Source organism: Danio rerio, chromosome 10, assembly GCF_052040795.2.
Source record: "Danio rerio strain M-AB ecotype USA chromosome 10, GRCz13ab, whole genome shotgun sequence".
Taxonomy (NCBI): Eukaryota; Metazoa; Chordata; class Actinopteri; order Cypriniformes; family Danionidae; genus Danio; species Danio rerio.
Window position 1 is genome coordinate 165,001 of NC_141030.1, and position 12,500 is coordinate 177,500.

General features: G+C 48.3%; 1 protein-coding gene and 1 long non-coding RNA gene across 3 annotated transcripts in view; one reads left to right on the top strand and one right to left on the bottom strand.

Annotated features, from left to right (window-relative positions):
* dyrk1aa (dual-specificity tyrosine-(Y)-phosphorylation regulated kinase 1A, a) overlaps positions 1–12,500 on the bottom strand; it is a 14,202-nt gene that overhangs the window by 680 nt on the left and 1,022 nt on the right. Inside the window, exons 2-13 of one of the 2 annotated variants that reach the window (NM_001347739.1) lie at positions 12,280–12,395; positions 12,091–12,160; positions 10,744–10,943; positions 10,503–10,622; positions 9,431–9,619; positions 9,196–9,343; positions 3,995–4,281; positions 3,024–3,170; positions 2,240–2,380; positions 1,804–2,107; positions 1,325–1,449; positions 1–688 (exon numbers count right to left, since the gene is read on the bottom strand). The exon at positions 1–688 is cut by the window's left edge and continues 680 nt beyond it. In NM_001347739.1, coding sequence (NP_001334668.1) covers positions 158–688; positions 1,325–1,449; positions 1,804–2,107; positions 2,240–2,380; positions 3,024–3,170; positions 3,995–4,281; positions 9,196–9,343; positions 9,431–9,619; positions 10,503–10,622; positions 10,744–10,943; positions 12,091–12,100 — 2,202 coding nt within the window. In that variant the 5' untranslated portion in view covers positions 12,101–12,160; positions 12,280–12,395 and the 3' untranslated portion in view covers positions 1–157. Of the gene's footprint in view, positions 689–1,324; positions 1,450–1,803; positions 2,108–2,239; positions 2,381–3,023; positions 3,171–3,994; positions 4,282–9,195; positions 9,344–9,430; positions 9,620–10,502; positions 10,623–10,743; positions 10,944–11,530; positions 11,569–12,090; positions 12,161–12,279; positions 12,396–12,500 lie in introns of those variants that run through there. The other variant, NM_001080689.1, reaches the window with a different exon arrangement.
* LOC141376278 (uncharacterized) overlaps positions 11,165–12,500 on the top strand; it is a 2,233-nt gene continuing 897 nt past the window's right edge. The window contains exons 1-2 of the long non-coding RNA XR_015500640.1: positions 11,165–11,734; positions 11,810–12,500. The exon at positions 11,810–12,500 is cut by the window's right edge and continues 897 nt beyond it. This is a non-coding gene — a long non-coding RNA (uncharacterized LOC141376278). The remainder of the gene's footprint in view (positions 11,735–11,809) is intronic.

Consider the following 12,500-nt stretch of genomic DNA (forward strand, 5'->3'; position numbering starts at 1 on the left):
GCTGCGGTGGCGGCGGCGGGCGAGCGCTGGGCTCCGGCAGCGTCAGAGCTGCAGACCGAAGTTAACGTCCACGGCCGCAGGAGTGCTGGCTCCGCTTGGCTCCAGCTCCGCTCAGCTCCAGTATGGACGGGCGCGTGAATCGGCCTCCTCAGGCGGGTCAGGAGCTGGCCACGGAGCTCTGCTGCACACATACACCCGCCATCGGGGACTCCTCGCGCTCCAGACCCGGCCGCAGACCTACGCCTGCCACGCCCGTCTCCTGTCGCGGGTTGGAGAAGGCACCCAGGCCCAGAGTCATGCTGCCGCTGTGGCCGAAGCCCAGGCCGTGGGGCAGCGGGCGGCTCTGGTAGGCGTAGTGATGGTTGCCGGTGGAGGAGGAGGAGGTGGAGGAGGACGAGGCGGAGGAAGACAGCGAGGTCATGGACAGGTGTCCGTGCGTCACCTCCATTGAGTCCTGCGTGGAGGCGCTGTGGGACGGAGAGTAGAGCCGGGGTCGAGGTCGGGCAGGGCCCTGTCCATGCGGCGGCGGGTGGTGGTGATGATGGTGGTGGTGTTGGTGGGGGTGCAGGGCTTTGGGCTGGTGTGGGGGCACGTGGAAAGTGGTCTCCTGTACGGGGTGAGTCTCTCCTGACGCCTGCTGGAGTCCGTCTCCAACCCAGCCCAGCGCCGGCACAAACGCCTGTCTTGCCTGAGAAGGACACACACACACACACATTAACACACACACACACACACACATTAACATGCACGTCACCACTGCACTTCACAATAAAAGTGTGTCACTGTCATGTAAAACACAACAAGGAGGCTAGGAAAGAGATGTGTGGATCTTCTCCCTCCTCTGTGTGGGAAAATGGTGGCTTGTTTAGAAGCAAACCCAGATTCCCTCAGTGAACCCCCTGATCCCTGATGAACAGCGCTGTTGACTCTCTAATGCTCCACTGTAGGGCAGTTCAGTCATTGCCACGACAGCAAAACTAGTTTGGTTCCTATATGAACTGTCTTTCTGAATGATCCCTGTTCAGCTCTCAGCCCATAAGCTCATCCCTGGCTGACTGAGTCTGAAGCTGCTCACTGAGACAGCGTCTCCTCCTCCCGAGAAAACTATGACTGAATTTGGGGCCGATGTATTCCAGAAAGTTAAAGGGTAAATCTCAGATCAGCACACCGTTCATTACCAGTTGAGCTGATGAGACTTGCAGAGTGTGGAGAATCCCTCTCCCTATGCAGGATCAGCCATCAGGAACACAAGCCTGACAGAAACCTACAGGCTGATATTGAGTGATTGTGTGTGTGTGTGTGTGTGAGTGTGTGTGTGTGTTACCTGTGGGCAGAGGTTGTGGCAGTCCATGGCCACCGCAGCACTGAAGTGTCCTCCTCCGCTGTGCCGGTGCTGATGTGTGGGGTCTGAGCGGGCGCGGCCACTGGTGCTGGTTCCAGACGAGCCTCCTGCGCTCACACACACACACACACACACACACACACACACACACACACACACACACACACACACACACACACACACACACACACAGTCAGATCAGGATACGAGGAGGAAGTCAAGGCACAAAAACATGTTTATACATTCAGGAGACGCTTTTATCCAAAGTGACCTACACCCGTGAACACACACACCCAGAGCATGGGCTGCCCGGGGGGCAGTGGGGGTTCAGTGCTGTGCTCAAGGGAATCGCCTCAGCCGTGATACTGAGGTGGACATTTATGGATTCAATTCAGTTGCTCTGTGTTCCTCCAGCTCTTCTACAGTGTAGAGTGTGTGTGTGTGTGTGTGTGTGTTCTGACCTGAGCTGGAGGAGGTGCTGGAGGTGGTCCCGGAGGACTGCGACTGCTCCAGCGCGGGGCTGGTGGACACACTGCTGCTGGTGTTGGTGCCCTCGTCTGCTGTCTTCTTGAAGAAGCTGTGCTGCAGAGCGTAGTACGGCTGGATGCGCGTCTTGGGGTCATAGTCTAGCATCCGCAGGATCAGGTCCTTGAACTTCAGGTAGTCTGCGACGGCGTGACCCGACTCTCCGGCTCTGCGCCCGCCGGGGCCGCCTGCCTCCACACCCAGAATACTGTGCAGCTTCCGGGAGCCAGCAGGCTTATACTGCACACACACACACACACACACACACACACACACACACACACACACAGACAGAGAGAGAGAGAGAGAGAGAACACAGCATTAAACACACTGAAACACACACACACACACAGAATCAGCACAGAAGCGCACCCTTTTGCCGTCTTTGGTCTTCTTGGCGCACCACATACTGTCCGGCATCTTCTCAAAGAACTTCCTGGCTTTAGGTGCCTGCTCCAGGATATGACTGGGAGGAACGCCCAACACCTCCACGATCTTATTCATCTGATCAACCTGCAAACAAACAAGCAGTCATCACCAGGAGCCATGAGAAGACCCTCACTGGCTCTAAAGCAAGATATTAGGTTAATCCCAAATCAATACTCATGCAAGATTATATATACACAGTGTAGAGCGCAGGTACTGCCATCAGGCAGGAAATTCAGGACAATCATCAAGAGAATAAGTCTGGGGAAATTCTCCCACATGCCAGTGATTTTGCTGCCCCCCGGTGGTGAAGGCAGTGCAGTAGTTTACTCATGATAGCTGCGGTTTGCTAGTTTGGTGGTTTATTTCACTAATTTGGCAATTAAATGTCCATTAAACGTCACCGGATTTAAAATGTCCTATTGGTAAAGAACATTAGTGGTCTATTTGGGACGACACTACATGGTTGAGTGTTTAAGTATGCCATCTATTGTTTTTGATGTCTTTTATCCATGAAAGATAAAAATAATCCAGGTACAATTAAACCCGAGTGGACAAAGACACAAGACAGAAGATGTCTGTTGTCCAGCGTTATCATGGGAAAGGTGTTCCAGCTGATGTCACATTGAGGCTGATCTACAGAGGCTCTGTGTGAGCTCAGATGCAGAGAGTTGATCAGACTGAATAAACGCTGTGAACGGCTGGAGGACGCAGGGTTTCCAGAACTCACCTCATTAGCGCCGCTGAAGAGCGGTTCTCCGGTGTGCATCTCCACCAGGATGCAGCCTAGAGACCACATGTCGATGGCCAGATCGTACGGCATCCCCAGCAGGACCTCGGGCGAGCGGTAGAAGCGACTCTGGATGTACTGGTATATCTGTGGACACAGTTAAACAGCAGGTAAACACACACATCACACTCAAATTCCTCATCTACAATATTTCCAGATCAATGTAGAGCTCAAACATGTAATCGCCAGCCTTTATGATGATCACTTATGAAAATCATTAGTCAGCATGGGCATCAGAACAGCAGAGAGAGAAGAGGAACAGCGGGTGTAAAGTGTGTGACAAGTCCTTTAAAGCTCAGGACGCACCGAACCAACTTCAAAGATCTAGCAGCTATGAAAACAGACTGTGATGTCGTCTTATGACGGCTGCGTCTAGACCAAAAGTCCTCGCATGAACACAGACAACAGAGCGGACTGAAGCGCATGTTCTGCTCCTGCATGAGAGGGTGTTCCTCAACACATCTGCATCACTAACCAGAACTAGTGCTGTACACACAAACAGTAAACAAAGGACCGTTCACACATCGTTTACTCAGTACTTCTTGCTCACAACTGGAGGATTTGCTCTTAACTTGTATCATTTGAAAATATTTGTAAAGATATGACCATAGATAGATTAGTTATGTCATACAGGCTCTGAGCATGCGTCAATACCGCCGCCATATTGGTCAGGGCTCACAGGACAACAGTCAGTCAGCCTCACCAGTCAAGCCTAAAGCCAATGTGAAGATGCTGGACTTCAGCACTGTGCCAAAGCACGCCTCCCACCAGGGCTGATATACAGCCATATCGCTCTGCTACGAGCTTGATGTTGCTCATATGTATGTATTTTTCCATCAGCTCGATGGCCTGAATGAATGCGTGTGATGAATGGGTTAGTGTGAGTGTGTTCAGCTGATGTGCCGTCTCACCCGCTGGCCCAGCTGGCAGGAGCTCCCGAAGTCCACGATCTTGATGGCGGACCTCTTGGGGTTGCAGAGCAGGATGTTTTCAGGCTTGAGGTCACAGTGGATGATGCTGAGCTCCGGCGTGGCCAGGAACAGCAGCGCGGTGCACAGCTGCTGGGCGAACTTACGCGTCAGGTTCAGGGACACGCCGCGGAAGTTGGTGTTCCTCAGCAGATCGTACAGGTTATAGGACAGCATCTCGAACACCAGACACAGGTGGTTTCGGAACATGAAGTGGCGTTTCAGGTGAACTACAGGACGAAACACAGCGGCACAATGTTAAGAACACTTCACTTGGATTTCCATTACAGAACAAATGTTGGATTTATTTTTCATCTGATGATTGATTTCTCGCTCTCGTAGTTCAGCGTGTGATCATTTACACTGGCAGTATACTGAACTGAATGTGGACTACTGAAGGTCTTTTATAATGAAAGAGCACGGTTCAGTTCTTCATGATATTAACATAATTGAAGGAAACTGAAGATTTCATCAAATTACCATAAATAGCTCAACAAATCAAAGCACAGACGGCTTAATATTGAAGTCACCTTGTGAAAAAGAACCTCTACAAAAAAAAACTACAACAATATTTTATTGTCAAAAGTGGGAAATAATCAGCATTTCCTACAAGCAAAACTAAATATTTCACAAGACAAAATTAAATGAATATTTCCTATTATATAGAAATCATGATACAAGTTATTCAAAACCCAAACACTGTTTCTGTTCACTTAGATAAACGGCCGCCAGCCGGCATCAGGCGGACACAGTGGTGGTCTCACAGCAAGAAGGTCTTCGGTTTTGGCCTCGGCTGGGTCAGTGTGCGTTTCTGCTGGCAGGTGACTCCGCTGTGGCGAGCCCTCGGTCCAATGATGCTGGACATGTTAGAGCCGAGTATAAACATCAAATAACTATGGCTTCCAATAATCTGTCAGGCTTCTGAATATGAATTAGATTGTCTGTTTGCTTGATCTGATTGGCTGAAGGGAAAAGGCAGCTTATACATAAGGGCGGGGCTTTGAAATGTTGCTTTTCCCGCCAAATCCCAAATGATCCAGCAACAGGCTGTGGTTAACCTGATGTAGGAGACACTCGCGCTCTCTTATTTCTCAAAGCACTCAGTTTGTCCACACGCTGTATATTTTAACAGGATTTAGAATAAATAATCAAGGGTTTATCTCTAGGCTGTGTGTTTAATAATCGTCTGCACAATGTATGGGTTCAGCAGATCTCACAGTGTGTGAATCCGCAACAGCACAAGACCTGCAGTCACTTCAGTTTCAGTGTAATGACGCGAGCGTCGTGTGTGTGTGCGCATTTGAGACCCGTGTAAAGATTTTAGGCGAGTTGAAAGGATTTGGGCACGAGGATATATCCCGATTGTAGCTTTAACAAAGATGAACTGAATCGTTTATAAAATGAAGCCTACACAGCTTCACTGTACATCTGATTATCTCTGATTCTGAACACTGCTAGACTCTTCGTCTGCAGATTTGCTCTGCTGTATTCATGTTTCTTATATTTTATGCACAATGAACCATAAAAAACCATCCTGATCAATCTATATATATATCTGCAAATAGAGCTACTTCACTAGTAAACGGCGCAATATAATACACAGAAAATCTAAATATTGCACAGCAGGTTTTTCCAACATCGCACAGCCCTGAGCTCTAGCACATCTTAACAGCATCAAGAATAACACGCGACTAGCCAAAGCATGATCAATAATCTAGAAAATCCAAAAAACACTGTCGGGATCCACTATAGCTGGTCCCAGGCGCTCTGCGTGACCCTTCTTAAACTAGTTCCCAGATCCACCTGTCCTGCAGACACCATCAAAACACACAGTGACGAGTCCAGACAGCGGATCTTCAGCGGCCTGTACCATCAACCTGGATTCGCATGCTAGCTGACTCAGTTTCAGTTTAGTTTGCACCAATCCTGGGTTTAGGGCGTCATGAAGACAGCTCAGCTTTAAAGGATAACCTGCACTGAGGTTCAGCTTTATAAATCACACAGATTCCACCAATCAGCTGACAGCACACATGACTCAAAGACACGCCCCCTTTCAGAGACTACATCATCTGGTTCTAACAGTCTAATTATTGTAGATGACTTGCATAAGTACTACATCAGAAGATAAAGCTTTAATACACTGATCATAAAATAAATAATAATAATGACTCGCATGCTATATATGATGATATAAAGACACTCCTCCAGCTTCCCCTGCGACAAATCACAGCCACTATACAGTAAAACACTTAATAAAGATCAAATGGTATTATTTTATTGAAGATTATTATTCTAATACTGTTAGATTTAGTTTTTATCATTATATCTGTAATCAGCCAGACATCTTGTTTTTGAGTTGTGTATCTAATCTGTGGATTTATGCTGAATGATTTCGAGAGTATCTAAAACCTGAACACATGAAATAAAAGAAGACTGTTAACTTTTAATGTGTACCATACAAACCCCATCAGATCCACTTGTTTGATCCAGTAAATCTCCTAATATCTCTAGTAAAAGACAGAAAACACTAGTACAAACTGTCCTGTACATAAATACAACAAACACTGGCATATTATTGCAGAAATGAATATAAGCGCTGAATAAATAAACACATCTGCATGAGTAAATGAACAGAGTGAACGATGAGCTCGAGATCTGCAGATTCAGCGTGTTTGGACTCTGTGTGTTTACTTCATTAACTCATCTGTTTAATTCTATACGCATTTACAGTCATACAGCTGCAACTTCCAGCTTTATTAGGCAAATCAAGAGTTCATTCATCAGTTCCTTTGTCCCCGGTTTATTTTGGGTCGCCACAGCGGAATAATTCATTCATTCATTTTCTTTTTGCCTTAATCAATTTATTCATCAGGGGTCACCACAGCAGAATGAACCACCAACTATTCCAGCATATGTTTTACACAGCGGATGCTCTTCGTGCCACAACCCAGTACTGGGAAACACCCATACACACTCATACACTACGGCCAGTGTAGTTGATCCGTTCCCCTATAGCGCATGTGTTTGGACTGTGGGGGAAACCGGAGCACCCGGAGGAAACCCACGCCAACACGGGGAGAACATGCAAACTCCACACAGAAACACCAACTGACCCAGCCGAGACTCGAACCAGCAACCATCTTGCTGTGGGGCCACAGTGCTACCACTGCGCCACCCTGGGAACAAATCAAGAGTTTTAAAAATACAGTCATATCCGAGTAGAGTTGTGAGTCTGTGTGTGTGTGTGTGTGTGTGTGTGTGTCGACTGTACACATATAAACTACACATTAACTTCACAACTTGACCAGATTAAACACTATTGGCACAGCTCATTTCATCTGGGTGTATAATGCTTTTAAATTCTCCATATTTTCTTGAAGGACGTCAAAAACAGTATCCTTATGTTACGAGGCCTGTGATTGGCTGTTGCTGATGATGCCCCGCCTTCATTTGAACTCCGAATCAAAGCCAGAGTGAACCGAGAGCTGATGATCGCAGTCATGGAACCAACACATCCTGTCCTGGCCGCACCACACTGGCTTTGTCAACTCTAATCTAATCCTGTAATGCTGAGTTTGTTCAGCCAGCTTCATGGAACAGGCCCCAGATCAGCACACAGCAGCTCATCTCAGCCAATGCTGTATCTCCTCATGCATGTTCAGATTGTTCCCTTCAGAACTGTATGTCCGTGTGATGGAGAAACCACTCAAAGCCTGACGAGCTCCCGCAGACAGACAGAAGTCAGTGCGTCCTGCGCCGGTGACCCTGGCCTATATTTTTAAACATTTATAGTTGACCAGCAGCACGCCGTCTGCCCTAAATAGAGCCCTGGGTTCCTCTGAACACTGCAACACAAGCGACAGCAGCAGACAACACAACAGAGAGCGAGGACACGAACAACACTGACAGCTGAAGAAACACAGGTCAGCCTGCTGTACGCTGGCGGAGGAATACGAGAACACGAGTTTAGGGCACAAATCATATCATTACCTGCCTATTATCAAGACAATACCTGTTCATTAGTCATAATAGAGCAGGACTTATTCTGCATCTCACAACCCAGCCCTGCTGACTACTGATAAACACTAATGAGTAGTTTATTGAGCTGGTGGTGTTAGTTAATGGGTTGTTAATATTGTGAGTTGTGACCTAAACTATAGTGTTACTGCAAATCAGATCACTGACCTGCATCAGTACAGACATCACACACCGCCTCTCCGGCTTATTCAGATCAACGTAGGATAAGATTGCAGTACTTCACTGAACAGCAGTTTTTACTTGATAAACACACACACACACACACACACACACACACACACACACATTGCAGTTGCATAATAATGAACCCATGCTGTCATCAGACATGATAAATGCTCATAATGTGAGCAGCACAGCCATTCAGAAGCTGAGGGTCTACAGCCCATGCACACTCAACAACAGAACTAAAATACCCATAATGCACCACTAGAGTTGAGCAAGCGAGTGAATTTCCACATCTGTCCAGTGAATAAAGCAGTCGTACCGGTGTATAATTTACAATAAAGTATTACTGACGATAACGCTCACGTGTACATGACAGAAATCAATAGTCTGATTACCAACAGAGCGAGTGTTCAACAACTACACCAGGGTCTGACAGAGAACATGAAGACACAACCCATCTGAGGGACTCAGCAATTAATGTGTTTGAACTGTGGGGGAAACCCAGAGGAAACCCACGCCAACACGGGGAGAACATGCAAACTCCACACAGAAACACCAACTGACTCGAACCAGTGACCTTCTTGCTGTGAGGCGATCATGCTACCTACTGCACCACTGTGCTGCCCCTGATTCAGCAAACAGCAAAACACAAACCAAACACATCGCCCTAGTGCACTTAGTAGTGCTCCAGTTACAGTGAAAGAGAGTATAGAGGTGATGTTGGATACAGCATACGGCTCTCCTGGAAATGCCCTGGGCTGTTTCCCAAAGGCATGGTCAACAGTAGATGTCAGTGGAGCCGCCGTCACTATGATGAAGCCATGATGCTTTAGTGAAACGCAGCCCTGATCTTTCCAGGTTTGGGATGAGCACAGAAATGAAGACACACACACACACACACACACACACACACACACACACACACACACAAAAACTCATACCGATGTAGTACTTCATCTCGGTGTCGTGCTTGTTCATCAGCTCCAGCAGTCGCACTTCGATCTGAGCCTGATTCAGGAAGGCCTTTTTATTCTTTATGATCTTGATGGCGACCCACTCCTGCTCCACACGGTCGTACGCCTTCACCACCTGCCAGCAGAGGGAGACAAACACAGCCGTCTCAGTGCTATCAAGCGCAGCAGAAGAAGAAGAGCAGACGAGAAGCGAGGCGCTGACCTGCCCGAACGAGCCTTTCCCTATTAAAGAGTCGATCTCATATCGGTCCATCCACTTCTCGCCATTTTTAACGATGTAGTCGAAGTTGTCGTCGTCATAGCCGTCGTTGTAAATCTTCCTCTCCTTCTTGTTGCTGGAGTCCTCGCCCTGACCCTGTTGGTGACGACGCTTCTTTTTTGCATAGTAAACCTGTGAGAGAGCAGACGCGCGAGGTGAGGAGTCAACAACATGCACAGCTCTACTGTACCACACTATCCTGATTAAGATGACAGTATATTCACATCACAGAGCTGTGAGATCAATGACATCTAATCATGTGTTGGTGTAGATTTGACCAATCAGATGGGGTCGTACTGTCTTCAGCCCTGCCCCCCAGCTGTTGCTGTTCTGCTATTGGCTGGAAGCTGAACCCAGAGTTGAATATAAACACTAGTGGGTGGAGTCAAGATGAAAAAGGAAAATGACAACAGCCAATCAGAGTGAGGAATATAAGCTGAGGTTCACTCAGAGTGTTTTAAAGACTGTCTGCACCTCCACAGGTATGTCATCTGAATTAGAATGAATTACACCTGAACAATGACTCTTACCTGTTTGCTTTAATATCACGAGATAAATAAATGATTTAAAAACACAGCAAATAAAATAGCAGTTTTCTAGGGCAGTGTTTCTCAACCACGTTCCTGGAGGCCCACCAGCACTGCATGTTTTGGATGTCTCTGTTGTCTTTCCCACATGTTTCAGCCTCTGCTAATGAGCTGATGATCTGAATCAGGTGTGTTCGGTTAAGAAGACATGGAAATGTGCAGAACTGGTGGTCCTCGAGAAACATGGTTGACAAACACAGATCCAGGGAAAGGTCATAAGTAGCATCGTAATGGCCATAGTCAACATCATCACACACTCTCTCAGTGTTGTGCATGCCTGATAGCGACACTACAGTCCTCTAGATCTGATGAACAGCTCAATGTGCCTCTCGCTGGTGGAGAGTGCGTCATATATTCTGTCATTGCCCATACTCCAGCTGAGCTTTAGTGTGTGTGTGTGATGAAGCGCTAGAGGAACAGCTCCACACCTCATTGATGTGTTTGTATGTTTTGATCAGCTCGATGGAGAGTTTTCTTAAGGGTGCCGTCGCTGGATCCCGGAAACACTGAGGCATCCGCCTCTGCAGCATCACCATATCAGCAGTTACCTGCAACACACACACACACACACACACACACACAACAGTGTCCATCAGTACCGAATGTGCTCTTATTGTACGCCTGTGTGTGTGTGTGTGTGTGTGTGTGTGTGTGCGCGAGTGTGTGTACCTGGGTGGCGCTGGGCTGCGGGGCCTGCGGGTTGTAGGGCAGCGCAGCAGCGGATTGGTCAGCGGCGCCCTGTGGGTGAGCATCACTGAACGGCGGGTGAGAATGGGGCGTCTGCGCATCCATCTGCACACCAGCCGAGTGGAAAGAAAACGAGGGGGCCAGCCGGACAGAGGAGGGTTTGCATGCTGAGGTCTCTCCTCCTGCAAAACACACATGAACATCAGCCTGCCCTCCACATTTAAGCAGCAAACGCTCCAGTGAAACTCGAGCCGATCGGCTTACAGAACATCCCAAAACACCCGCACCAAAATGGCAGACTGTGCTGCTGTCACAAGACGACACTGGACACGTGTTAGCATCCTTCAAACACACACACACACACACACACACACACACAGTCTAATCAGAGCTGATCAAGTGTGTGTGTTTATGACTCAGCATCAGGATCTCTCTCACACACACACACACACACACACACACACACACACACACACAGAGAGAGAGAAGGGGCTGCCATGTCAAACAGTAAACACAGTGAGCGCGTGAATAAGGCCCGCGCTCGGCTCGCGGTGACAGACCTGTAGCCCCAGCGAACACACCGACCAATGATTTGACACTACGGGCGTCTAGACAACAGCTGAGCGCTTCAGCAGCACCCATCCAGCAAACACGGCGGCATCAGGAGGATCTCGAGCCGCCCTGACGGATGTGATGTTTGTAAATGTGAGCGTGTGCGGCGAGCGGAACTCTGCAGATCATTAAGTCGTCATTTATCAGCGTCTCTCACCAGCAAACACAATGCAGCACATTCACACTGGTAACCAGCGCTCTCAAGCCCAGCAACAGTGCCTCATTACCATAGCCTACCACCAGGAAGATGGCGCGCCATTGGCCAGACGGCTAAAGCGGCAGCCAATCAGGAAAGGGTATGCAAATAACCCACTTTTGTTGCTAGGGCAAAGCTGCGAGGCTGCGTCCAATAGGAAAACGGGTAAGAGGCATGAAATTGAATTGCACTTTGACACATTTCCCAGCACAGTTTAACACAGTATTTGCTGACAGAAAGGCTCTGGGGTGACGGACCCGGAATCAGTCTGTGTGAGCGAGGGGGCCTGCGATGCTGACCCTGGAGACAGGAGCTGCCGCGGGACCCCGGCCTACATTTCTAAACATTTATAGTCGAGCAGCAGCAGCACGTCGTCTGCCCTAAATAGAGCCCCTGGTCCCTCTCTGAACACTGCTGTATCATATGATGGAGACACACACACACACACACACACACACACACACACACACACACACACACACACACCGAGAGTGACCCTGAGCGCGGTGTGTTCTGCTCACCTGTATGCATCGTCTCCTGGCAAATCTCATATCATTGTGACAGGGGAGTCCATCTGCAAACCACAGCCCACTGCAACAACACCACACACACACACACACACACACACACACACACACACACACACACGTGTGAGATGCACATACTGTACGCTTACCTGTGCGAGTGTATGTGTGAGTAAATGAGTGTACCTGAAGCGACTCGCGAGTGGTTTCCAGGTGAGAACAGCCCTGATGTCTCCGCAGGGTCTTGCCGTGTGTTCAGATGGTTGAGTTGATCTTCAACTGGCACAACCATTGGTGACGATCTGTGGTGAAATCAAGCCACAGTTTAGCAGTGCGGACTGACCGCATTCATCCCAGCACAGATCGGTCATCACTGCACACCACAACAACACACACTCACACACACA